General features: G+C 43.6%; 1 protein-coding gene across 1 annotated transcript; it reads right to left on the bottom strand.

Moving 5' to 3' along the window:
• Positions 1-283: 283 nt before the first annotated feature.
• Positions 284-26775, bottom strand: CS (citrate synthase). Its single transcript, XM_035002377.1, has 11 exons — positions 26558-26775; positions 13738-13788; positions 12731-12838; positions 11510-11575; positions 11015-11146; positions 10572-10760; positions 3792-3991; positions 3232-3361; positions 3006-3107; positions 2174-2383; positions 284-1861 (listed from the first exon to the last, which is right to left on the bottom strand). Exons 1-11 carry the CDS (start codon positions 26597-26599, stop codon positions 1691-1693), a joined length of 1401 nt encoding a protein of 466 aa, XP_034858268.1. The 5' UTR covers positions 26600-26775; the 3' UTR covers positions 284-1690.
• Between the last annotated feature and the right edge of the window lie 709 nt (positions 26776-27484).

Below are 27484 nucleotides of genomic sequence, written 5' to 3'. Positions count from 1 at the left end.
TTGTGAGGTCTCAGCTACGGTCCTTGAGTGTTCTATCCTACAACAAAATTAGGAAGGATGGGGGGCTAAAGGTCAAGGACTTCTAACCCTAAGCAAAAACAGAACTCTCCTTTGGAAATTTCACAGGGACCCGGTCTTATTAGGGTAAATGAATGTCAAACCCACCGAAAGATAAAGGGATGTACAGGATAACTTAGAACCCACTTAGTCCAGGATCTTGCTAGCCAGATTCCTTACTTTATAACAGAGATTCTTCCAGGCCTTATTTAATAGCAGGCTCAAGCATTGTTAATAAAAACATTTATTTTGCATTTTATACAGAACAACCTGAAATCTGGATCATGACTTGACAGTTACCCAGGGGTTTACAATGTGTCCATCTCGGCGTGGTTCTAGGAATTAGGGATCCACACAAACACAGGCAGGAGTTGCAAGGGAGGAAGGGGGCACAGTAGGAGTGTATTTCAATCCTTTCTTAAAGAAAAGGCAGTAGAGCATTCTGAGTCACTGAAAACCTGTGCAAATGGGGCTTCTAAAAAACAAACACTGTACTGTGAGCTCTTGGGGAAGGGGCTGGATAAGGACCCTGATAAATAAAGGGATATTTCCTGGTAGCAGGGAAAGAGGAGGGAAGCCTACTATTTTTAATGTTCTCAGCCCCAGGACCTGATACTCAAAGGAAACCACATCCAATCTTAAATAATTTCCCTGCTCAGAAAGAAGTACCTATATCCCTGGAACCAGACTATGAAGATATCATGCTGGTCATTCCCAAGTCCTTATTCACTGGCCCAAAGCATACTAAAATAAAGGGGGGGAAAAAAAGAGGGTAGTGGCTTGTGTTCCACAGAAGTGAAAACTCAGTTCATGTTAAGCCCTGATAAAGCCAAATGACTGGGAGGGACCACAGCTTAGACAGTAGCGTATACAACCTGCTGAAAGAGGTCTCTAGTAAGGACCAAGAAGGGGAGGTCCAGAGCACCCTCAGCCTGAGGTGCAGCAGGTATAGAAAATCTGCAAGGAGGGGAGTATTAAAGTAGTGGGGAATTAGAACACTCCAGATCTTAATTTTCATGGGATAATTAAAAAAAAAAAAAAATCAAATACTGGGTGCCAGTCACAACAAATGCCATGGCCTTTATGGTCACCTGGTAGCATTAAAAAAAAATGCCAAAGATTTCCAACTAACCACAGGTCTTTGCTAGGAAGTGTCTGTGTGCATGGGAGAGAGCAATGGGGCTTGGTACAGCTGACAATCCAACATGATTCCTATGGAAACAGAAGAGGCCAGTCCTGATTTGCTGGCCTATGGAGGGCTGGAGAGAAGAACCGAAAGTTCTGCAGTGACCGCAGATTCTCTGCAACCGCTTTGACCCAGGCAAAGGAAAGCCAGATTCTCACTCTAGAGATGGTGGGGGGCCCAAACCTAACCCATACCACATGCACTAGTCCTGGTCACCCTACAGTTGATGGGCAACTCACCAGGCAGGAGAAAGGAACTGGTTGGGGAAGAAGGGGTTACTTTTTATCTTTTAAAGTCTTAATTTATATTTTAACCTCAACCTTAATATCAGTGCCTCAGATACAATTTAATCTTAAATCTTAAAAAGCCCCCTGAAACAAAACAAAATTATTCTTTTTTTTAAAGCTCCCTCACTTTCTGGTAGTTAGTTTCCCCCAGTCTTCAGTTTTACCCTGACTTAGAGTCCACAAACTTCATCAGACCATCCGTGCTCATGGACTTGGGCCTCTCTAGTGGGAAGCCTAGGCCTCGGCTCCAGATGAGCTGTGCCAGGACACCCAGTGCCCGTGACACCCCAAATAGGACCGTGTAGTAATTCATCTCTGTCATGCCGTAGTACTGCAAGATAAAAGAGAAAAAAGTTTTGGTGAAGGCCCCAAGGTAAAGGCATGCCCAAGTCCAGGATGACAGAAACCTTAACCGAGTCAGCCTTAAATGGAAATGACACTAGGAAAAGTACAGTAACTGGGATTCTGAAAAGAGGACACCCCTTTCCTCCGCCTGCACCTGCCCTCCACCGTAGGCAACTTTATCAAAAGGGTAAGGAAGGAGGCATGAGTCCTTGCTCTGACTAGGAAGTTGATTTTCTGCATGGCAGAGAACATTAGGGTTTGGCACAAATTAAAGGGAAAGCAGGGAAGGGAGACTCACCTGGAGCAGCACTCCACTGTGAGCATCTACATTGGGCCAAGGATTCTTGGCCTTGCCCTGCTCTACTAGGACACTGGGCACAATCTTATACAGCTGAGCAACCAGCTTAAACATGGAGTCATGAGGCAGGTGTTTCAGAGCAAACTCTCGCTGACAGGTATATCGTGGATCAGTCTTCCTTAGTACCGCATGGCCATAGCCTGGGACAACCTGAAAAGAGTGAGGGTAAAAAAGCCAGTTGTATTCTCAAGTTCTGTTTTTTTTTTTTTAAGATTTTATTTATTTATTTGACAGAGAAAGACACAGTGAGAGAGGGAACACAAGCAGAGGGGAGTGGGAGAGGGAGAAGCGGGCTTCCCGCGGAGCAGGGAGCTCAATGATGCAGGGCTCCATCCCAGGACCCCAGGATCATGACCTGAGCCAAAGGCCGACGCTTAACGACTGAGCCACCCAGGTGCCCAACAAGTAGAAGTTCTTGTCTTTTCTAAATTCTTCAGGATAGACAAATATGGGGGAGGAGAGTCTGCTCTAACTTAGGGGGCCTCTTTTTTTTTTTTTTTTTTTTAAAGATTTTATTTATTTATTTGACAGAGAGAGAGACAGCGAGAAAGGGAACACAAGCAGGGGGAGTGAGAGGGAGAAGCAGGCTCCCCACTGAGCAGGGAGCCCGACACAGGGCTCGATCCCAGGACTCTGGGATCACGACCTGAGCCGAAGGCAGACACTTAACGACTGAGCCTTAGGGGGCCTCTTTCATTCTATTCTCAATTCTACCAAATTGTACAACCCTGGGTCTTGGCTTCTTTCCTACCTGCTAAGCATCTCTGCTTACCCGTCCTGAGTTCAGTGTGTTCCAAATGTAGTCTCGTAACTTCTCATCTGACACATCTTTGCCAACTTCTTTCTGTAGTTGTGTCAACCAAACAAGTACTTCCTATGGGTACGGTTTGGGGAATGAAACAGTATCAACACATATGCCAGGAGAGAATGCCAAGATCAGAAGAAAAGCAAGGGAGTAAGAAAAACATGGAGCAGGAAAAGAAAAGGAAGAGTCTTACCTGATTTGCCAAACCATGCAGGGGCCCTGCTAGCCCGTTCATGGCTGCTGCAAAGGACAGGTAGGGGTCTGAAAGGGCACTGCCCACCAGGTGGCTAGTATGGGCACTTACATTGCCTCCCTCATGGTCACTGTGGGGGAAATAAGAAAGGAGAAAAGCTCTGGTAAGAGATGTCCCAATCTCATTACCAGTCTTTGTTCACTAATCCACAGGGCTGGAGAGGTCATGGTTGATGCCTGTGTGCCAAGCTCCCAGACTCTCACTCCCGCTTTAATAGCAATGGCCAGAAGAGGGAGCTCCTGGAAAGCTGAAAGATCACCTACTGTGAGCAACTAGTACCTTTCCCTAGCTTCTTAGAAGCATTACTTCATTCTTAGTGTGGTTATGGTAAGACTTCCTTTACTAGACTCCTTTCTTGCCTTGTGTGATCCCTTATGCCATGTTCCATCTCCTTGTCGCCTACCACCTGTTCCCAGAAGATGAGAATGTTAAGGAGCTTTTCTTAAAATTTTCTACCAATCCAGGAATCCTGGTGGCTATGGTTGCTGAGTCTAGCTTACCTGTGGATGGTGAGGTATAAGCGCATGAGCTCAGTGAACTGAGCATCGGTATAGCCTAACATGTTGGTGAAATTGTGGGACCAGTCCAGCTTAGAGTCAATGGCCCCAATACTGCTGCCCTCCCGGTAGAGATTCCGGTAGATCTTTGCTGCAACACAAGGTAGCTTTGCGATCAGATCCATACAATCTTCGTAAATCAACTGATGAGAGGAGGAAAATGGAGAAAAAAAAAAAAAGGATTTATCAAAAAAGAATTTGGCAAGGATGCTGCTTGTCCTCCATGGATTGGGCTATTTGGTTGATGGTTTTATGCTCAGTGGTTATATATGGAGGCTAACAACAATAACTATTTAACTAAATAATTTATGATCCAGGCTCTGCACTAAGTGATTCACACATATCTCATGTATCTTGTGTATATTAAAACATTATTTCTAGGGCGCCTGGGTGGCTCAGTCGGTTAAGTGCTTTCAACTCAGGTCATGATCCCAGAGTCCTGGGATCAAGCCCCACATTGGGCTCCCTGCTCAGCAGAGAGCTTGCTTCCCCCTCTCCCTCTGCTGCTCCCCCTGCTTGTGCTCTGTCAAATAAATGAATAAAATCTTAAAAAAAAAAAAAGGGCGCCTGGGTGGCTCAGTTGGTTAAGCGGCTGCCTTCGGCTCAGATCATGATCCTGGAGGCCCAGGATCGAGTCCCGCATCAGGCTCCCTGCTCGGCAGGGAGTCTGCTTCTCTCTCTGACCCTCCCCGCTCTTGTGCTCTCTCTCTTTCATTCTCTCTCTCAAATAAATAAAATATTAAAAAAAAAAAAGACTTATTTATTTATTGGGGGAGAGAATCTCAAGCAGACTCCCCACTGAGCACGGAATCCCATACAGGGGTCGATCTCATGAGACCCTGAGATCATGACACCTGAGCCAGAATCAAGAGTCGGATGCTTAACCGACTAAGCCACCCAGGTGCCCCCAAAGTCAGATTTTGAAGCCTTTTATGTTTAATCATGATCTTTCCCAGTACATGACTCAATGAATGTGCTAAGACACTAGGTTTTAACAATTAATTCTATGTTCCATCTTTCAAAGAAAATTCACCATATATGCCAAGGGTCAGTGGCATTCAACTGTTAGACAGTAACAAAGGCTTCCATTTTTTAAGCACTTATTATATAACAGGCACTGTGATATGTTATTTGCATTTTTTTTTTTCTTTTCTCACAAGAGTCCTGTAAGGTAATATATCCCACATTTTATAAATGAAGAAACTGGGGCTTGGCCAGGTCAAGTAACTTTCCCAAAGTTACCCACTCAGCTAATAAGCATCATGTAGCTTAAACAATTAACTCATGGACATTCTTGTTTCATCACTCCCTTACTTTCTCTTCCCAAATTATTGTGAGTGAATTTCAGACATTTTTTTTCCAATATATAAATATTTAAGCATGTATCTCTAAAAGATAAAGTCTATTGATAAATAAAAATCACAAAACCATTATCCCACAGGAAAAAAATCAAATCTTCAATATCATTAAGTATCTACTCAGTATTCAAATTTCCCTGATTATAAAGCCCTCCACCTCATTTGTTTGATTCAGGACTGAAAATAGCCCACATTGCAATCATCTCATAGTCTCTGAAGTTTCTTTCAATCAATGTTAAAGTCCCTCTTGTTCTCTCTCTTTTTTTTTAACTTTGCAATTTATTTGTGGAAAATTGGATCATTCATTCTGGAGAATTTCCCAGTTTAGATTTTGCTGGTTATATACCTGTGATATCATTTAATGCTTTCCTGTCTACTGTATTTTCTACAAACTGAGAGTTAGATCTAAAGGCTTGAGCAGAGGGGTGCCTGGGTGGCTCAGTCGTTAAGCGTCTGCCTACGGCTCAGGTCATGATCTCAGGGTCCTGGGATCAAGCCCTGCATCAGGCTCCCTGCTCGGTGGGAAGCCCGCTTCTCCCTCTCATACTCCCCTTGCTAGTGTTCCCTCTCTTGCTGTCTCTCTGTCAAATAAATAAATAAAATCTTTAACAAACAAACAAACAAACAAAGGCTTGAGTAGATTCAGGTTCAATTTTTTTTTTTTTTTTTTAAAGAAAGACTATCCAAAAGAGCACCCGGTGATATATGAAAGTATTGAACCACTATATTATAACCTGAAACTAATATTACACTGTATGTTAACTAACTGGAATTTAAACTTAAAGCAAAAAAGACCACCCGATAAATAGCACTGTTGTAAGTTAGAGCCCCACATTGGGTGTAGTGATTACTTAAAAATAAAATCTTTTTAAAAAAGAGAGAAACATATAATCTAGTTGCTTGTGATATTAATAGCCTGCTCAACTCTTATGTCTCAATTTTATCTTCTCAAAGGGATTTTAAGTTCCTTAGGGACAAGACAGGGTTTTGGTTTTGCTTTCTTTTTTAAAATAACTTTAAAAAGTATCATTTAGTCAGTGAATTTTGTCAATGCTGCTGGATTCAGTAAGAATACTGCCAAAATTAAAAAGCTACTTGAAGCAAGAAACAGCCTAACACCTGCAAGTTCTCAGGAGATTACTTACATGACAATCATACTATTAACTATACCTCCTTTATATCCCCCAAGGAAGTAGGTTACTTCCAGAAGCCTGCGTCAAGTATATGCAGTTCTAAGACACCTGGGTTGATTAGCATAATGCCAAGAAGGACAGGATCCTGAGCTAGATAAATTGTTATCTATGGAATATATACTAACTTGCAAAACTATTTGGAAAGTATGAATGGCCACATCAAAAAGAAAACACATAAAGGAGATTGTGTCAATTTCCACTACTGAGAATGAAGTTTATAAACTAACATGTATCAGACCAGGTATGACAATGTGGGATCCTTATCCTGCCTTTTGTTGTGGTCAGTGCTGTATAGTCAAGAAGAGAACAAAATGAAACAAAAACTGACAAAAGAACTCCTGTTATTTCTTCTTTAATAAGCTAAAACTGAGGTACTATTAGCTATTTGTACCAACACATTCTTCACTGATAAAGCCTTGGGAATAAAAAGACAATTAAGACATGCCAACATCACAACTATCTGGAATAAAGGTTACAAAGCTGACTATAATCATTAACGTGAGCCAGCATCTCTATGGCTAGTAAAATCCTGGGCCAAGTAGTTAGCTTTCAATCATTATTAAGGAGACACAGCAAAGAAGAAAGCTAGTATTAATTGTAAAGAGCCCCCAGAGTGAAGGAAACTCAAGTTTGAATCCGGTCTCTATCACTTATTAGCTGCATACCTTGGGCAGGCTACTTAACTTCTCTAATCCTCAGTTTTCCCATTCGGTAAAATGAGAATAACAAATAACATCTACCTCATAGGGTTGTTCTGAGGATTAAATCAGATGATTATAAAGCATTTAAGCATAAAATCTGGCATGTTTCCAAGAAATTTCAGGTGTTTGGATGATGATTTTATTATAAAAACTTCAAAATCTATGTATACCATTCATAGGCTTTACAAAAGTGGCATTATCAGCAAAAACTTGATCTGTCAGCTACTTAGCAAATTTTACTGAATTCAACATCTTTTTTTTTTTTAAGATTTATTTTTATTTATTTGACAGAGAGAGACAGCGAGAGAGGGAACACAAGCAGGCAGAGTGGGAGAGGGAGAAGCAGGCTTCCCGCTGAGCAGGGAGCCCGATGTGGGCCTCGATCCCAGGACCCTGGGATATGACCTGAGCCGAAGGCAGACGCTTAACGACTGAGCCACCCAGGCGCCCTGAATTCAACATCTTAAGGCTATTTCACAATTAAACAGCTGGTTGCATCACAGCAATCTCATGGTCATGAGTGAGGTCATTCAGCAAGAGCCCTAACTTTTTCAACTCAATAGATTATACTATTAATCTCTGTTATAGAAGAAATGTTGCATGCAGAAGATCATCCTCTTGAGGTATATGTAAAAAAAAAAAAACAAAACAGTATGAACTGATGCTCTAGTAAAAACTCAGGTCATACATAAACTCAACATAAATTTTTTTTTTAAAGATTTTATTTATTTATTTGACAAAGAGAGACACAGCGAGAGAGGGAACACAAGCAGGGGGAGTAGGAGAGGGAGAAGCAGGCTCCCCCCTGAGCAGGGAGCCCAATGAGGGGCTCGATCCCAGGACCCCGGGATCATGACCTGAGCCAAAAGCAGACTCTTAACGACTGAGCCACCTAGGCACCCCCTCAACATAAATTTTTAAACAGAAATAACCAGCCTAATGATGTTATGCATTTCTACTTAAGTAGCCTATGGTTAAATTAACCAAGGCAGAGAACTAATAGAAATAGTGTCTGGGGGCGCCTGGGTGGCTCAGTTGGTTGAACGACTGCCTTCAGCTCAGGTCATGATCCTGGAGTCCCAGGATCGAGTCCCACATCCGGCTCCCTGCTCGGCGGGGAGTCTGCTTCTCCCTCTGACCCTCCTCCCTCTCATGCTCTCTATCATTCTCTCTCTCTCTCAATAAATAAATAAAAATCAAAAAAAAAAAAAAAGAAATAGTGTCTGACTTTTGAGAAAGAAACAAGATATAACAGCAAAAGAGCATGAAGCTCTACTAAAGCAGTTACTGGTGCTAATATTTGTGCAGTGTGAACTTAGACACACATCCTAAGGCTGACAAATACATCAGTACTGCTTATAAACACTCTCCAAAAGATCAGCAAAGTCCTGGAATATAACACATTCACCTCAAGACAGCTGCACTCACGTGACATCTCACGAAGAGATAATGGCAGATCAATGACTATACGTTAAAACAAGATTGATTTTAACAATTCAATGAAGGACAGTATGAAATAATGAAGCATGTTCGGATGCCTGGGAAAATATCTTATAGGCATCTATTGTAAAGCATGAAGAAGCTGTTTTCTCCCCCTCTCCTGACAGTCAAGACAACAGCACTGTAAGCAGTAACAGGCACATCTGAGTGGTCAATATAGAACTGCTGATCTCAATTTAAACTTTTCTGTTATGGTGGCCCATACAAATAACAATTGCTTGAATAGCATTTAAAAAAGAAAATGGAGGGTGCCTGGGTGGCTCAGTTGGTTAAGCGACTGCCTTCGGCTCAGGTCATGATCCTGGAGTCCCTGGATCGAGTCCCGCATCGGGCTCCCTGCTCGGCAGGGAGTCTGCTTCTCCCTCTGACCCTCCCCCCTCTCATGTGCTCTCTCTCATTCTCTCTCTCTCAAATAAATAAATAAAATCTTAAAAAAAAAAAAGAAAGAAAATGGAAAATATATTCAGATTATACAAACTTCTGAACCTGCTGATGTACGGCTTTATATATGCTTTAAGTGCTTATGAATGTGTATATTTTCCATCATTCCTATACCTTCCTTCTCAATGCCAACCACAATAATTTCAAACTCACTCTCCCTCTTTCCCCCAACAGCAAACACATTTCTTTATACACAGTTGGCAATGAGTAAATATTGACCAACCAAATGAAGCAGGATTTGCCAAAACCCCGAGGATTGCATCAGACCAGTGGGCCATGCATGCTCTTCTGTGCCATGCATCAAGTGAACTCTTTGGAGGCTTTCTCCTGGTCAAATCATCTAGTATACCTGCTTTGCAAAAAGGAACCATTCTGTTCCCATATTATCTGTCTCCAAACAAAAAAAGAAAATGAGACGTCTTGCTGTAAACCCAGCCAGGTAACTTGTCTTCTACCCAGTGTTTGTGAGTCCCATGTGGGGTATTGGAAAGAGGATGGAAGGAATTATGTACTATGCACTGGGACAAGGCACAACAGTCTTCACATACTCCAACCAGTTCAAGGGTCACATTTCATTTTCAGAAAATAAAGCTCAGGGGTGCCTGGGTGGCTCAGTCGTTAAGCGTCTGCCTTCGGCTCAGGGCCTGATCCCAGAATCCTGGGATCGAGCCCCGCATCGGGCTCTCTGCTTGGCAGGAAGCCTGCTTCTCCCTCTCCCACTCCCCCTGCTTGTGTTCCCTCTCTCGCTGTGTCTCTCTCTGTCAAATAAATAAAATCTTAAAAAAGAAAAGAAAGCTCATTTGTGTGTGGATCCTACTTCCAGGATACTAACCCCATTTGGCTGATTGGCATTAGTCCTCCTAGGACTCTAGAACTCTAGAACTGCCTTAGCTGCCATTCACCTAACATCTCAAGGTTCTCCTTATTTGAAGAACAAGAAGGGACTTTTTGGGGTTAGGGTGAGACTACCCTGCAAAATCTTCCTCAGGGACCCTGCAGTTAAGCCACATAATTTCCAATGTCCCAACAGCTCTGTGTAATACCTCTATTACAGCAAGATACTGAACTGTAACTTTTTACATGTATATATCACCCTAACCAAACCAATAACCTTGGTGATAGAAAGCATGTTCCATTTACCTATGTAATCCCAAGGACTGAAAGCAAGCAAGCCTAGGGTGCTTGGTTGGCTCAGTTGGTTAGGCGACTGCCTTCGGCTCAGGTCATGATCCTGGAGTCCCTGGATCGAGTCCTGCATCAGGCTCCCTGCTTGGCAGGGAGTCTGCTTCGCCCTCTGACCCTCCCCCATCTCATGTGCTCTCTCTCTCATTCTCTCTCTCCAAATAAATAAATAAAATCTTTAAAAAAAAAAAAAAAGCAAGCAAGCCTAAAATAAAATGTGTTTAATGAGCTTCTGGCGTAACTCAGAGAAGTAGTTCTCCTAAAGATTCTACATTCCTTTTTCTTCCTTCACATGCAAGTCCTTTGTATCCTCATCACACATCAATCATTGCCATCAAAATTTCCTACCTCCCAGTACTTGGTTCGGTTGATACCCTCTGCATATGCTCGGGCAAAGTTACTCTCACTGTTGAGGGCTGTAATGGCTGCACTGAGCTGAGACATGGGGTGTAGATTGGTGGGAAAGTTGTCCAGCATGGTGACCACATGGGAAGGTAGAGCTGCTCTCTTTGCCCACTCTTTTGAGAGCCAAGACACCTGTGGAAAGGGAGACATTGCTCAGAACACTAGGCAAGGGAAACGAAGAGAAATAAAGACAGTGACATCTGAGTAAAGAAAATCCAAGAGAATTCAACCCAGGCCACTTATACAGCAGAACTCTGCTCTGATTCCTTCCCCTCACTACACATCCCTATAAACTACCACCCAGAACCGATCAGGATTAAGTATCTGAGATTAGAGAAAGGCAAAGAAGGGGAAGAATGAGAAGGGCTAATAACCTTCTGCTTTACCTGTTCCTCTGTTGGGATTTGTCCAGTTACTAGCAACCAAAATAAGCCCTCCGGCAGGGGTTCTTCGCCCCCTTTAGCCTTGGGCAGCAGTTTCTGGCATTCAGGGATACTGTAGCCTCGGAAACGGATACCCTTGAGGGAGAAGAGTAAGAGGTGCAAATTTTAAATTTATCAGCCTGGATGTCACATAATTGACTAGTCTCATTCTTATCAGACCTTTCAACAAGTTAGAGTTTCTAAAGCTTAAAAAAAAAAAAAAAGTTTTTTTAAAGCTTAAATCTTCACATAACTTAATTGTTTGGTACTTTTAGTTTTACTCATTGATATATTGAAAAGGTAGACTTGTTCTTCAGTTAGTCCATATGTACCTATTTTCCATCTTCCAAAACATGAAGGCAGACGCTTTGTTTTCCTTACCCTCACCAGTCTAATCCATGGTGTGCACAACAGTCAGTAAACTCTGTGATTATTAGTGTTGACATGAGGGTCTCTTACCTCATCAGGATCAAGAACTGATGTTTCATATACTAATCCCTTCATGCCTCTCATGCCACCGTACATCTAAAGAAAAAGACAGGATGTAACCAGTAGAATAATTCAGGCTAGAGCTTGTTAGTGTTTCATGTGATCTGAGAGAGGAAATGTATTCTTTGACTTGCAAGACTTCATTTGTAGAAAGATTTCTGAGGAGTTAACTTAAAACTTTGCAAGAAGACTGCTAACATTGGAAATGAAAATTTAAGTTGAAAAATTGCTATCTTTATTTAATGTGTCTGCCTCTGTTTGCTTTTCTTCTTGTATTTTTTTTTCTACCCACTCTTTTTTTTTTTTTTTTAAGATTTTATTTATTTTTTTGACAGAGAGAGACATAGCGAGAGCAGGAACACAAGCAGGGGGAGTGGGAGAGGGAGAAGCAGGCTTCCCACAGAGCAGGGAGCCCGATGTGGGACTCGATCCCAGGACCCTGGGATCATGACCTGAGCCGAAGGCAGACGCTTAACGACTGAGCCACCCAGGCACCCTCTTCTACCCACTCTTACCTCCTCATTCCCACCAACCAAAGTCAACAGAATGGGATCTACAGGGGCGCCTGGGTGGCTCAGACGGTTAAGCATTTGCCTTCGGCTCAGGTCATGATCTCAGAATCCTGGGATCGAGCCCCATTTTGGGCTTTCTGCTCAGCAGGGAGCCTGCTTCTCCCTCTCCCTCTGCCTGCCACTCCTCTGCTTGTGCTCTCTCTGTGTCAAATAAGTAAAAATCTTAAAAAAGAGGAAAAAAAAAAAAAAAAGAATGGGATCTACAACAGGGAAAGGAAATAGAGACCAAAGGCTAAACACTGCTGTGGAATTATCATTAGAGCTGCTCAGACTCTTCGGGCTGGAGAAGAAGCCATCCTAAAACTGTTCTAGTCAGCCTGCTAGAGCTGTGGTGTAAATGCATGATCAGCACAGCATTAATTCTAACAGTTCTGGCCCCAAAAGCTGAGCGGTTGGGAAGAAGAATAGAAACTTCATTCATCCCTCCCATAGGTAAATTAGGTTAGGCTCAACTATTAAATTTACAGAAAAGACCAGTCTAATTTTTAACGAACATCATAAGCGCCAACATTTCCATGTATGGGACAGTATGCTTCTGAATAGTCGGTGAAGAGAATGGTATTTCTGTTGAGGCACATTACAGAGCTACTTTTTCCAGCCAAAACCCCACAATCTTTACCATGTCCACAGTGATCTGGCCCACTACTGTCTTGCCATGTTGCTGCCTGAAGGTCTTTATTCTGGCCTGCTCCTTAGGTATCATGTCAGCCAATATGTCTTTCAAATTCTAAAAAGAGAAGTAGAGAGGTTAAGTGATGGTCAAAATGTCGATTAGATTTTTCCTACAAAGTAGGTATATTAAGACTGCTTTTTAAAATTTGGCTTTCGGGCGCCTGGGTGGCTCACTTGGTTAAGCGACTGCCTTCGGCTCAGGTCATGATCCCGGAGTTCCGGGATCGAGTCCCACATCGGGCTCCCTGCTCGGCGGGGAGTCTGCTTCTCCCTCTAACTCTACCCCCTCTTGCGCTCTCTCTCTCTCAAATAAATAAATTAAAAAAAAAAAAAATTGGCTTTCTTGGGACGCCTGGGTGGCTCAGTTGGTTAAGCGTCTGCCTTCAGCTCAGGTCATGGTCTCAGGGTCCTGGGATCGAGTCCCGCATCGGACTCCTTGCTCAGCAGGAAGCCTGCTTCTCCCTCTGCCTGCCACTCCCCCTGCTTGTGCTTTCTCTCTCTCTGTCAAATAAATAAAATCTTAAAAAAAAAAAAAAAAAAATCCAATAATGTAGTGAGATGGGAATATCAATTTTTTTTTTAAGATTTTATTTATTTATTTGACAGAGAGAGGCACAGCGAGAGAGGGAACACAAGCAGGGGGAGTGGGAGAGGGGGAAGCAGGCTTCCCGCGGAGCAGGGAGCCCGATGTGGGGCTCGATCCCAGGACCCTGGGATCATGACCTGAGCCGAAGGCAGACGCTTAACGACTGAGCCACCCAGGCGCCCCTGGATTATTTTTTTAAATAGTAGTAATACTATTTTAATATTGATAACAACAATAACAACGGATACCTCTCAGAGTCACTTAGGATAATGATGAGAGGCTAGGTGGTAACCAACTGCTGCTCCCCACCCCACAATCCCAGGATCAAACTGCCTCAGTGATTCTCAGCCCTCTTTTCCAAACCTTACCGTAGGGGAAGCACTGGCATGCCGAACAGCAAGAATAAGACAAGATGCATTCTGCAAAGAAAACACAAAACCTTATGCAACAGTTACTCTTCCCTCCTATATATTAACAAAGAGTTATAGTGACTCATCCTCTTTCTCTCCATCTTAGCCTCCAAGGACAGTCTGACAGAAAAAAGCTGTCAAAGACCCTGAACAGCTTTGAAGGCATTCCCAGTCTGGAGGCAATAGCAGATTTAACTCTGCGTCTTGTATCCAATGGCTTTAATAGCATTCCCTGAGGTGAGGCTCTTTCCCATCATCTGGGTTTCAGGGCTGGGCTTTGTTAGGCACAGAAAAGGTCAGAAAGGCAGTTGTTAGAGTACCCAGGCCATCCCAATCTAGCTGTCAATAGTTCTGAATGGCTCTTGGAAAAGCAAATGAGGAAACTGATCAACTACTTAGCCCTGCTGGTAAGATCTCTCCAGCACCTAGTCTTTTGGCAGCACTTCAACCTCTCCAGTCTAGGAGAGCCCACAGGCAGAGGTAGCCTTTCACCACACTACTTCAAAGGTTCCTGGAAAAAGCACAGAGAAGACAGAATACCTACAATATAACAACTGAGAGACTATTCAGCAACAGCATTGGGAAACTAGAAAACTGGAAAATTACCTTTCAAGTGCTGAGAGAAAATAATTATTAAGCTAAAGTTGTATAACCAGGTGAGGAAAAAGTCTTCACAAAAGGGGTGAAATAAAGACATTTCAGATAAACAAAAGCTGAGTTTATCACCGACACAACTGTACTAAAGGAATTTTTAAAGATATACTTCAGAACTATAAAGACAGGTCTGAGCTTCAAGACTATTCTTCACTACAAAGATGAATACTGTAGCTAGCCTATGTTTTCCATGTTTAGAGAGAGGTTTTTTTCCCCCAAAAGAAAAGCTACTTTCTATGAAAAGACTGCTGAGTTGCAACAGAAAGTTCAACACTTCCTTTGAATAAGACAACCAACTATACTACTAACCACCTATAAAGTTTGACAAGTTTAACTTTTCTGCACAAGATTATTTTGAAGATAAAATGAGATAGTCAAAGTAAGCCTCATTTTTCTCATCTATAAAACTGGTGTTAAATACCCACCACATATCTCACAGGTTGTCTTGTGATAAATTACAATGATGTGAAAGCACTTTGCAAACTAAAAAGGTTACATATACACACAATCTAATCCAGGAGCAACACCAAACCTTCCCTCTTTTTGCCAAAAGGCCAGATACACCTTTTCTTGTAACTACTACATTGCTGTCTGATTGCACTCAAAATCATTTGAAGCAATAGTACTGTATAAATTCCAAAACACTACATGCCTAAGGTGAGAGTTCAGTAAGGCTGGAGATGTTTTAGAATTTAGTACTCCTTCTCTTGGGGCATCAGGGAGAACTGAAAAGGGAACAGAGCCTTCAGAAAAGGTTTTTTTGTTGTTGTTTTTTAGAGAAGGGGAGAGGGGCAATGGGAGAGGGAGAGAGAATCTTAAGGAGGTTCTGCGCCAAGCACAGAGCCAACTGGGGCTTGATCCCATGACCCTGAGATCATGACCTGATCCAAAATTAAGAGTGTGGAGACTGCTTGAGATTCTCTCTCTCCCTCTGCCCCCTCCCATCTCCCATGTGCATGCACACACACTCTCTCTAAAATAAATAAAATCTTGGGGCGCCTGGGTAGCTCAGTTGTTAAGCATCTGCCTTCAGCTCAGGTCATGATCCCGGGGTCCTGGGATCGAGCCCCACACAGGGAGCCTGCTTCTCCCTCTCCCACTCTCCCTGCTTGTGTTCACTCTCTTGCTGTGTCTCTCTGTGTCAAATAAATAAATAAAATCTTAAAAGTAAAATAAAATCTTTAAAAACTAAAAAGATTTTAAAAATTAAAAAAAAAAAAATCAATTCAAAGCTAAATTCAGAGAGTACAAGGTAAGCTACTATGTCCCTAAAACAAAGGGGTACTGCCTCAGCTTGTTAACCAGGACTGTCTTTAACTCCTTTCACTAACTTTCTAAAGAGTCTGTTCTGGCTCACTGAGGAACAAAAATAGGTAGCACAAACAGGCCTTTAGTCTCTTTACCCTACATGATGCAAATGGGAACTTGACCTAGCACCTAAGAAATAATTTTACCTTTTCTTACTAGTCACCAAAAAGTGAACAAGAGAAAACAAGAGAATAAGCTCTGTTCCATGCTCCACGGTCCCACCGATCCCCTGTTATAGAAGGGCCACCTCCCGGAGACTACATCAGCCCTGCAGCAGACCTTTTAATTGTGGGTGGTTGGTTGTTGCGGCAGTTTGGTTTCTAAAAAGGCTACAGGGGAACATATCTGAGAGAAGAAAGATGTTAAAAAGATGTTAAAATCTCCATAATGATAATTTTTCCACTTTTAAATCATCTTTTAAGATTCTATAATGGCAGGGGCACCCTGCTGGCTTAGTCAGAAGAGCATGTGACTCTTGATCTTGGGGTTGTGAGTTCAAGCCCCACATTGGGTGTACAGATTACTTAAATAAAATCTTTTTTTTTTTTTTAAGATTTTATTTATTTATTTGACACAGAGAGACACGGGGGGAGAGAGGGAACACAAGCAAGGGGAGTGGGATAGGGACAAGCAGACTCCCCGCTGAGCGCAGACCCCGATGCAGGGCTCAATCCCAGGACCCTGGGATCATGACCTGAGCCAAAGGCAGACGCTTAACCACTGAGCCACCCAGGTGCCCCCAAAATAAAATCTTTTAAAAAAAAAGTTTCTACAATGGCTGGCTGTAGTTTAAGGTTAAATCTTACGGGAAAAAATAAATCTATCCAAGCTCAACAAAGAGTGAGTGTCCAGATCCTAATTAAGATGAAAATGGAGGGGTGCCTGAGTGGCTCAGTCGTTAAGTGTCTGACTTCAGCTCAGGTCATGATCTCAGGGTCCTGGCATTGAGCCCCACATTGGGCTCTGCGCTCAGCGGGGAGTCTGCTTGTCCCTCTCCCTCTGCCCCTCCCCCCTGCTCATGCTCTCTCTCAAATAAAATCTTTAAAAAAAATTTAAAAAAAAGATGAAAATGGAATTCCCTCAGGTTGGAGGCCTTTCTTCCACAAATATGAACATAAAACAAACAAAAAAATAGCTTCTTTCCTCATTGTGAGAGGGAACTGCTAGAATTAATGAGCTGCCCTCTTCTTTTACTTCAAGATAAAACAAAAAACAGCAAAAAAGAGGAAATCAGAAAGAAAAGGATGGCAGAACAGCTAACAGGGATGTGAGAATGAGACATCACTTAGAGGAATCAGATGGGTCCTAACTGCTGCTTTGTTATAGTCATTTCTCAGATCTATTTATATGACTACTACTTGAAGAGCACGCATAGGAAGAGAAACTTAGAACTAAACTATCACCCCACTTCCGACATCAGCGAAGTCTTCATTACCTTTGTACTGAGCGTCTTTGCCATTTCATGTGAGGAGCCTCAGGAGTAACTCAGAGGGCTGATCTCAACTGTCCCTGATCTCCATCAGCAACACTTCTTAGCCAGATCTCCAATTTGCAAAGCAACACTAGTCTGTGGATAGCGTGGCTAAGTAGCTATATGATAAAGCTAGTATATTCTGTTTCTACTGCCCTTGTTGGCCACTTATCACCTGTGTGATTCCAGCCAAGTCATTTAATGTTTCTATGCCTCGAAAATGGGAACAATAGTACCTATTTCAAAGGATTGCTGTAAGGATTAATTAAGTCAACACTTTCAAAGCACTTAAAATGACATCTGGCCTAAAGCAAATACTTTGCATTTGTTATATAATAAATATATAAAATTAAACAGTATAGCCATTTTCTCGTACCCTTCAGCATCAGGATTAGTCATATTTTTGGCTAACCCTGAAGCTTAAAAGATGACTGAAGAAATCAGAAGGATTTTATTTATTTATTTTTTAAAGATTTTTTTTCTTTTTATTTGACAGAGACAGACACAGAGAGAGGGAACACAAGCGGGGGGAGTAGGAGAGGGAGAAGCAGTCTTCCCGCGGAGACGGGAGCCCGATGCGGGGCTCGATCCCAGGACCCTGGGATCATGACCTGAGCCGAAGGCAGACACTTAACCACTGAGCCATCCAGGCACCCCATCAGAAGGATTTTAAAGGCTGCAATTCATTGATATAACCACTTGAAAGAGTAGAATAGGAAAAATTCAAGTTAGAACAATTTTACCTAATGGTGTAGAAGACAGAGCACATAACTTGGAATTTGGAAAGGAAATCTGGGTTCTAGCCCCAGCTCCATTACTTAATAACAGACATCCAAAGCAAAACAACTAACTACAGCTGAACTCTTGAACAATACAGGAATTAGGGATGCAGGAACCCCCCCCCATGCAGTCAAAAATCTGGATATAACTCTTGACTCTCCCAAAATTTAACTACTAATAGCCTATTGTTGACCAGAAGCTTTACTGCTAACATTAAGTCTATTCATTCCTATCTTCTATGTCATATATATTACATACTGTATTCTTACAAAAAAGTTAGAGAAAATGTTACTAAGAAAATCCTAAGGAAAAGAAAATATACTCGCAGTACTGTACCATAAAAAACTCACATATAAGTGGACCAGCACAGTTCAAACTATGTTGCTCAAGGGTCAACTGTATTGTTTCCCTTTCCTTCTCCATGTTTAGGATAACACTCAAGCTACTTAGCTCAAAGTCTGATAACTCTAATAAGGACATATGTAAAGGTATTCAAAAGCCTTGCTATTTAAAATATAACTGCCTAGCCAGCAGCATTTGCATTACTTGGAGCTTGTCAGAAATGCAGAATCCTGGGCCTCACCTCAGACCTACTGCATTCAAATCTGCAGTTTAACAAGCTCACTCGGTAATCCATATGAACAATAAAGTTTGAGACACATACATGGTCTAAGGTGTTAAGGGAACAGAAGGATAGAATGTAGACCCTGGGATGTACAATTATTAAGGATCAAGTCTTAAGTCCAGGTTCTGCCACTATCTTGCTATGTTACCTTGGCTATATGACCTAACTTCTAAGTCTCAGGTTTCATCTCTCTCAATTGATAATAACAAAGCCAACTCTGGGGTAGACAAGTAGACTGTACAAAATATCTGCATGAAAGCATCTAGAACAGTGCCTTCTACATAAGCGAGTTCAATAAATACGTGTTTCTTAGAAAGTGTTGGCCTATTACCTACCATGTCAAGTGTCACTGCTCTCTCCTAGAGTTAGATTCCAGGAAAGAGGCAGTCAAGCCTGAGGAAGGGGTGAACGGATAATTCCCTCTACTGGTAGAACAGGAAATAAAGCCCTGATTTCCTTTTTTAGGGCCTTAAGGGCCTCCCGATCAAGAGGGGAGGAGTGTCAAGCAGAGGAAACAAATTTGACTACCCAGCAGAACATATGACTAGAAGGAGATACTGGAGGACTATCATGCCCAAGGCTATACACCTCAGTTCATCTACCTCCTAGCTGCCAAAGAAACCTGCTGAAGAGCTTTGTATAGTATGTTCAGAATATACTCACTGATGGGACAGGCAGATTACAAACCTCTGAGTCATCCCTGAACTTTCACCCACCAGCTCCTCCCCCTAACTCCCGAGGTGTGGCAAGTAAGCTTTTGCCTTCTGGTAGCATGCCACATGTAGAGTCACCCTACTGGAACAGTAGCTGTCAGGCGAATCAGGGAGTTACCTCATTCAATAGGTCAGCTCCTTCAAGGGGAGAGATGGAGAGAGCTGCTTCCAAAGACAAGGGCCTGGCTCACCTGTCTGACAGCCCGGGATTCTCTGCAGGGTGGGGGTGGGGGTATTACAATCACTAAGAGGCCTTTTCAAACCTCAAACGCTGCCATCCCTTGCAAGAACTCTCCTACAGAGTTTGCTATTATTGATGGAAGTGCACTGTAGTTCTCAAATGTGCTAGAATAGAAAAATATAATTAAAAGAACCACTATCTTAAAGGGCCGAGAGGAAAAGGACTAATAGTACATGCAGGAAATTCTGCCATGCCAAAGACTTGCCTTGCCTATAATACTTAGGGTATTTTTGGAATAGGGTATTGGCTGAATCACCAAAAATCACCTGAAACTACTCCCTCGTCCCTAAAATTCTATGAACAAAAGAATCCTATGTGAATAAGCACTTAAAAAAGTGGTTCTTTCCCTCTTACTTCTCTTAGCCTATTATCATCATTGATCCACACCTAGGACCTATACTCCAAAGGGGAAAAGCCAAATTTTCTTTGATCCTCCATCCCAGGCACATTTAGAACATATCCTACAACATATCCAAGAGCTCCAACATTAAAAGCCTGAGAGAGATGCTCCTGATTTTAAGAGCCCTCGTCCCTTGTCCTTCATCAAAAAAAGATCAGAGCTTGCCAAGCCAGCAGAACTGGCTTAGTTGATGAAGCAAACATAATACACTAATAACTGGTAGGAAAAAGCTTGTGTTGCAAAGGCTTCCAATGCAGAAGGAACAACTTGCATTAAGGGAAAAAGAACACGCATAGGACAAAGGCTTCTCTCTCCCCAAAACCAGGTCAGAGAACTAAAGCCTTTTAACATCTGTGTTTCACAATGGTGGTATTGGAAGCCGGCCTGCACCACTTGGTTAGGCCACCTAATAGCCTAAGCACAGTAATCTTCAGATTTCCTAGTTTGACCCCCTCCATACTCATAGGAGTTTCCTTAATAATTCTACCTAATTGTCATTTTCTAACACTCTTCTTCCCTAAAGATTCACTCCAAGGAAGACCACCAAAGACCTCAGAAAAGAATCAAGAGTCCTAATTTTCCTTTCAATAGAAATCCTTACAGTTTAACAAGTATTTTCTGAACACCTACTTACTCTATGCACACTACGTGTACACTAGTGAATAAAGTATATAGGATCTGCTGTCCTACTAGTTTTTGGGGAACTAGAAACTGCTCTCACTTCCACTAGGAGTACTCACAAGTTTTAGTGCCTAACACTTTGGTCCAGAAATTTACAAGAAACTTTTTTTTTTTTTTTAAAGATTTTATTTATGAGAAAGAGAGAGAGCGCACAAGCAGGGGGAGTGGCAGGCAGAGAGAGAAGCAGGCTCTTCGATGAACAAGGAGCCCGATGCGGGACTTGATCCCAGGACTCTGGGATCATGACCTGAGTCTGACACGAACCAACTGAGCCATCTAGGCGTCCCAAGAAACTTTTTTTTTTAAAGATTTTATTTATTTATTTGACAGCGAGAGAGGGAACACAAGCAGGGGGAGTGGAAGAGGGAGAAGCAGGCTTCCTGAGGAGCAGGGAGCCCGATGCGGGGCTTGATCCCAGGACCCTGGGATCATGACCTGAGCCAAAGGCAGATGCTTAACGACTGAGCCACCCAGGTGCCCCCCAAGAAACTTTTCTAAAGACATTTGAAAAAAAGGCCTAGGAAGACAAACCTAGAGAAAATAGCCTAAATGAACTATTGCTTAGAATAGTCACTTGAAGTCCATTTTTAAAATAATCACTAAAAAAAAAAACCCCAAATACTCAAAAATTTCATATACACATTCAATAAAGTTGCAAATAAAAAGACCTACATTTGGTTTTACTGGCCCAACAGAAAGGGACCACCAGGCATCATCAGTCAACAGAAGTACTTGGAAAAAAAAAAAGAAAAACAAGTTTCCTGGGACGCCTGGGTGGCTCAGTTGGTTAAGTGTCTGCCTTTGACTCAGGTCATGGTCCCGGGGTCCTGGGATGGTGTCCCATGTTGGACTCCTTGCTCAGAGGGGAGCTTGCTTCTCTCCTGCCTGCCATTCCCCCTGCTTGTGCTTGCTTTCTCCATCTTTCTGTTTCAAATAAATAAATAAAATCTTAAAAAAACAAAACAAGTTTCCAGATCCCATCCCACCTTTGCTGAATCAGAATCTGAAGATAGGATTCATGAATGTGCAATGTGAACAAGCAACCCACATGATGATGCCCACTGTGAACTTACATTTTTTTATTATTTTTCATTTTTTAATATATATTTTTTAGATTTTTCAATTTATTTATTTGAGAGAGGGACAGAGAGAGAGAGAGAGAGCACGAGCAGGATGAAGGGCAGAGGGAGAAGCAGACTCCCCGCTGAGCAGGGAGCCCAACGCAGGGCTCGATTCCAGGATCCCAGGATCATGACCTGAGCCAAAGGGAGACTCAACCGACTGAGCCACCCACGCGCCCCTATTATTTTTCATTTCTTTTTTTTAGGGGTGGACGGGCAGAAGGAGAGAGAGAATCTCAACCAGGCTCCATGCCCAGCACTGAGCCCAACTCGGGGCTTGATCTCACAACCCTGAGATCATGACCTGAGCCAAAATCAAGAGTCAGATGCTTAAACAACTGAGCCACCCACGCACCTCAAGAACTTTTAAAATAACGTGTTAAAAGAAATACAGGGTGCCTGGGTGGCTCAGTTGGTTAAGCTACTGCCTTCGGCTCAGGTCATGATCCTGGAGTCCCAGGATTGACTCCCGCATTGGGCTCCCTGCTCAGCAGGGAGTCGGCTTCTCCCTCTGAACCTCCCCCCTCTCATGTGCTCTCTCTCTCGCAAATAAATAAAATCTTAAAAAAAAAAAAAAAGAAAGAAATACAGGGACCTAGGGGCACCTGGGTGGCTCAGTTGGTTGGGCGCCTGCCTTCAGCTCCGGTCATGATCCTGGAGTCCCTGATCGGGCCCCATGTTGGGCTCCTTGCTTAGCGGGGAGTCTGCTTCTCCCTCTGCCCCTCACCCTGCTCGCTCATGCTCTCTCTCTCAAATTAATAAACAAAATCTTAAAAAGAAAGAAAGAAAGACAGACAGGGACCTAAAGAATCTGGGCAGTTCAGGAGCACTGGCTCAATCGAGGGCGTGCAACTCTTGATCTTGGGGTCATGATTTCGAGCCCCACATTGAGTGCAGAGATAGCTTAAAAACAAAATCTTAAAAAAAAAAAAAAAAAAGTGGGACGCCTGGGTGGCTCAGTCAGTTAAGCGTCTGCCTTCGGCTCGGGTCATGATCCCAGAGTCCTGGGATCGAGTCCCACTTCGGGCTCCCTGCTCAGCAGGGACTCTGCTTCCCCCTCTACCTCTGCCTGCCGCTCCCCCCTGCTTGTGCTCTTTGACAAATAAATAAAGTCTTAAAAAAAAAAAAGGAGGGCGCCTGGGTGGCTCAGTTGGTTAAGCGACTGCCTTCGGCTCAGGTCATGATCCTGGAGTCCCGGGATCGAGTCCCGCATTGGGCTCCCTGCTCGGCAGGGAGCCTGCTTCTGCCTCTGACCCTCCCCCCTCTCATGTGCTCTCTCTCTCTCATTCTCTCTGTCTCAAATAAATAAATAAATAAATAAATTTTCAAAAAAAAAAAAAAAAGGAATTTGGGCAGTTGAGGGAAAAGCTGAAAGTCAAATACTCAGAAAGACCTATTGCTAGCTTTGCTACACTACTGTTTTAAATTTCATACCCTACTCAACTCTATCACCTAAAGCACTGAAACAGGGCAAAAAGTATTACGGTGTAGCTTTAGAGAGATCCACCACATCTGTCTTCCTGCCTTCTGCCCACTTGGATTCTAAGAAACAGGAATGGGCGCCTGGGTGGCTCAGTTGGTTAAGCGACTGCCTTCGGCTCAGGTCATGATCCTGGAGTCCGGGGATCGAGTCCCGCATCGGGCTCCCTGCTCGGCGGGGAGCCTGCTTCTCCCTCTGACCCTCCCCCCTCTCATGTGCTCTCTCTCTCTCATTCTGTCTCAAATAAATAAAATCTTAAAAAAAAAAAAAGAAAGAAACAGGAATACCAGCCTTCCCTTCTAATGATCCGCTTTAGCACTGCTCACCTCACTGCTTCCTCAGACCCATGCATTCATCTGTTACAAATTTAGAGGCCACTAGGAAGGACAAATGCAGTCATCCCACTATTAGCACACGAGGAGGCTTTGCTTTCCGTTTTTCATCTTTAGCCCATCTAGTAAGCATCGAGGAACTGACATCACTTTGGGAAGGCTGATAATCAAAGTGAAGGCACATAGATTTGGGCGCTTGCCTTTAAAAGTTCTACGCTGTAGGGCGCCTGGGTGGCTCAGTTGGTTAAGCGACTGCCTTCTGCTCAGGTCATGATCCTGGAGTCCCAGGATCGAGTCCCACATGGGGCTCCCTGTTCAGCAGGGAGTCTGCTTCTCCCTCTGACCCTCCCCCCTCTTGTGCTCTCTCTCTCAAATAAATAAATAAAATCTTAAAAAAAAAAAAAAAAGTTCTAGGCTGTAAAGGGTGCCTGGCTGGCTAAGTTGGAAGAGCATGTGACTCTTGATCTTGGAGTCGTGGGTTCAAGCCCTATGTTGGGTGTAGAGATTATCTGAATAAATAAACTTAAAAATGTTTAAAAAAATAAAAATAAAAGTTCTGGGCTGTAAGCCTAAGTAACATTTCACAGAAAAAACTGACTTAGTTTTGTTGAACCCAATTTCAGACTAGGATTTATAAAGATGTTCAGTGGTGCAGGTCTACTGTAAAGGAATTATGGGTATTCACTTAAATGTCCTGAAAGGTCTAGTAATAACATAAAAAACCACTTTTGGCTTGATTTTCTCAAAGTCATTGAACATCCTAGCTTGGAAGAGCAACTCTCAATGGTACATGAAGTAACTAGGATTTGTTAAGTCACACTGGTGTTAATAGTCCAGAAGTGAATTGGTGGCCACAGCCTAACCTCCAACCCAAATCCAGACCCAGACCACAAGTGAAAAGATAATACATCACAAAGCTAAGGCACCCACAGCTGATACTAAGGCCACTGCTTAGTGTTAAGTTCATCAGGGTAAATAAGAAGTCAACTAATCTGGAGGCTCTGAAGTCCTCTCTCCAACTCAGGTGTTCATTAAATTACCTGAAAGTGGGTAAGGTGGAACAATACAACAATGACTGGCATTTGTATCACCTAGCAAGGTTAAAAAAAAAAATCTCTTCTGAGAAAAGTGAAACTACATCTGACCTTGAGAATCAAAGTGGTAGGGGTCAGTTTTCCCAGATCAGAAAACTATTTTTGCCTTTTAAAGCCTACCTTAATAGCAAAAGTAAAACTGAGTACCAGTTAAGCTGCAGGCTAATCTGGAAAACTTAGGCAGGTGTTAGCAATGCGGACAAACTGAGCAGGCTTCCTGGTATCCTGGTCATTCTACTTAGATCTCAGAAAATTTCCACTCCTGCGTTTCTTGGGCTTTGCTAGTTTTAAGGGTCAAAAGCCTTCAAATCACTTCCAAGTTACAGGTTTCTGGGATCCTCAGTTTCATTCCTGACAGTAAAGTAAACAAAACAATAATGATTCTACAATTATGAGGCACTGTCATCCCAAAGGCTTTCTGGGCTTCCCCAGAGGCTTAAAAGACAAAATAAATTCAAAAGGTAAATTCTAAAAGCTTTTTCAAATTCACTGAGAGTTAGATTATCTATCTGGTCCGGGTTAGGAGCTCTGGAATGAGCTAATTATAGTGTCCTGTCCCCTATTCTGCCAAAACACTATCTAGAACTTGCTTCATTTCCCAAGAGGCTTCCTTACCCTGTTCCCTGGCAGCAGAAGAAACAACAGTCACGTAAGACAAGTGCCTCCCAAATGATCAGCCTCCACCTTGCTGCTGGGCACCTGGAAGAACCCCAGTGTAAATTCTACAGGCTTCACCTTATCTGCCAATCATGCAAGATAACGCAGCAAAACCATTCTAAGATTTTCCTTTCCTTCAGGTGCCAGCAGCTTTAATCTGCAGAAGAGAAAGTATAAATTCTTTGCAGAAGTCAAGGTCACTTGTGGGACCGTCCCTGCCTGAATCAGAGGACTCCCCCCTCAACACAGCAGTTTCTCTATTTAAAGAGCTAAGTTACCCAGAAACAAATGTCCTGGCAATTTTAAATTGAAAGCACCATTACTGCAACAAGATTCCTATGATCCAAAGGCAACAAAATTCAAGTAAATTAGGGCCTCAAAGAATGAGAGCACTTTCTCCTGGGTAGACTTAAGAGCAGTAGCTAAACCTGAGTGAGCAAGTACTAGGGTTGGTCATGTGACTTTGGCAGTACTATATCCTGCCCGGTATCTTCACTTAATTGGCCTGCAGTTTGGAAGAACAACCTTTCTGGTTCTTTCTCCAACCATATGTGATAATCATGCAGAAGGTTTTACAGAAGGGTTCCACCCCACCCAAGCTCCTCCTATATGAAGAGTAAGTGCAAGAGTCCCAAGGACAAAGAGAACCTGAGTCCCACTCCACTAGCAGGAACTGCTAAAGCTCGGTCACTAAAAGCTTCAAAAATTGGGTTGGTGAAATGGAAAAGGCAATTTAGGAACCAACAAGGCCTTCCCTACAAAGCAGAAGCCGAAATTAGCCACCGCTCCAGCTCTGGCCCTGGGACAGGGAGCACATCTATTCACCCCTGCCACTTCTCCTACCCCCGCACCCCCTCCTCCAAACAGGCCTCTTCCCTAACTCCAATGGAACACAACACCTATGTTCTCCACTGGCAGCTCCTTCTTTTTCCAGGGTTCTTCCACCCTAGACATGCGGGTGACAGTAGGGTCCGAGCTCTCCACCCGTCCAAGACCGCATGCCGCGGGCGGGCAGCGCTCTCTTCACCCCCAGGGGCAGAAGGCCAGCGTAGCACATGGTCCTGAAGAGTCCCACAGAGAGCTGGCGGCCAGCCAAGCGCAGGGCCCCTTTAAGGCTCACGGGGGTGCGTATGGGTAGGGGAGGGAGACCCCGGCGCTGGACGGCCTGCAGTCGCCTCGGCCCCACCCTGGGGCCGCGCGCTCCCTCCCACAGTTGCTCACCTTGGCTCCGAAGAGCCGGGCGGCCGCAGTGAGTAAAGCCATGACGGGCGAACTCGGGGATCTGGTGGGGAGGGAAGGAGGGGAGAGAGCTGCGGCAGGAACGAGAGCCGCCGCCGCTGCACCAAAGGCCGCGCCGACGGGTGGACAAGGTTGAAAGGAGGTGGCTGAGGGAAGGGGTAGACAAACCGGCGGCGGCGCCCAGCCCGGGGTCCTCAGTGAGGCCCCACCCACTGCCCGAACTCGTTCCCGCCCCTCTCAGGGGATTCGCCTCGGGCTCGGCCATTGGTCCGGTGTATGTGGGGGCGGGACCTGAGCCGTTGACAGCAGTTGTGGAGGGCAGGATTGGATCGCCTGGGTTAGGCTAATTACGGATGGGCGGGTGGGACGTGTAGGTGACTAAATATGTGCCTGATAACTCAGTTAACTTCCTTCTTAGGCTTCCCTTCTCGCCCTTAACACATTTGGGGTTTGTTCTGCGGGGAATATGAGAGAAAAAGGTCCCAAGGACTCCGACCTTAGAAGATCCTCGGAAGCCAATCCTTTAAGATACTCTCACGGCTACTGATCTTTGCCAGCTCCTCCTACCCTGTTGGCACGCTTTCGGGATGAATGTCTTTGGTCAATGACTTAATGGCCATAGAGGTGACGTCATGTGTATGATGCCAGAGTTGGCTGTCTGGTGATCAGTTGAGGTCAGCAGAGGCCATGGTATTATAGATACGAAGAGACCCCAATATGTGGAGATGGAAAGCAAAGGCAGGAGCCTGAATATCCAGTGCTCTTTATGGGCTGTCAATTCGGCATCCAGTGTCGGGAAATCTGTCTTACAAATGCCCCCTTAATATGAAGGCTTCCCAAGGGCGCCTGGCTGGCTCAGTTGGTGGAGCATGCCACTCTTGATATCGGGGTTGTAGGGTGGAGCCCCAC

This window comes from Mirounga leonina, unplaced genomic scaffold (genome assembly GCF_011800145.1).
Source record: "Mirounga leonina isolate KUSES-001 unplaced genomic scaffold, KU_Mleo_1.0 Mir_126, whole genome shotgun sequence".
Lineage (NCBI taxonomy): Eukaryota > Metazoa > Chordata > Mammalia > Carnivora > Phocidae > Mirounga > Mirounga leonina.
The sequence above is the reverse complement of the archived record's forward strand: the minus strand, read 5'-3'. Positions and strand labels throughout refer to the sequence as shown.

Bases quoted from the DNA above. Each gene is read 5' to 3' on its own strand.
- CS (XM_035002377.1), bottom strand. From the start codon at position 26,599: ATGGCTTTACTCACTGCGGCCGCCCGGCTCTTCGGAGCCAAG. The intron at 10,761-11,014 runs GTAAAGCAGAAG...CCCTTTCCACAG, and splicing joins AAATCCCAACAGAGGAACAG to GTGTCTTGGCTCTCAAAAGA. The intron at 3,992-10,571 runs GTAGGAAATTTT...TCCTCTCATCAG, and splicing joins ACCGAACCAAGTACTGGGAG to TTGATTTACGAAGATTGTAT.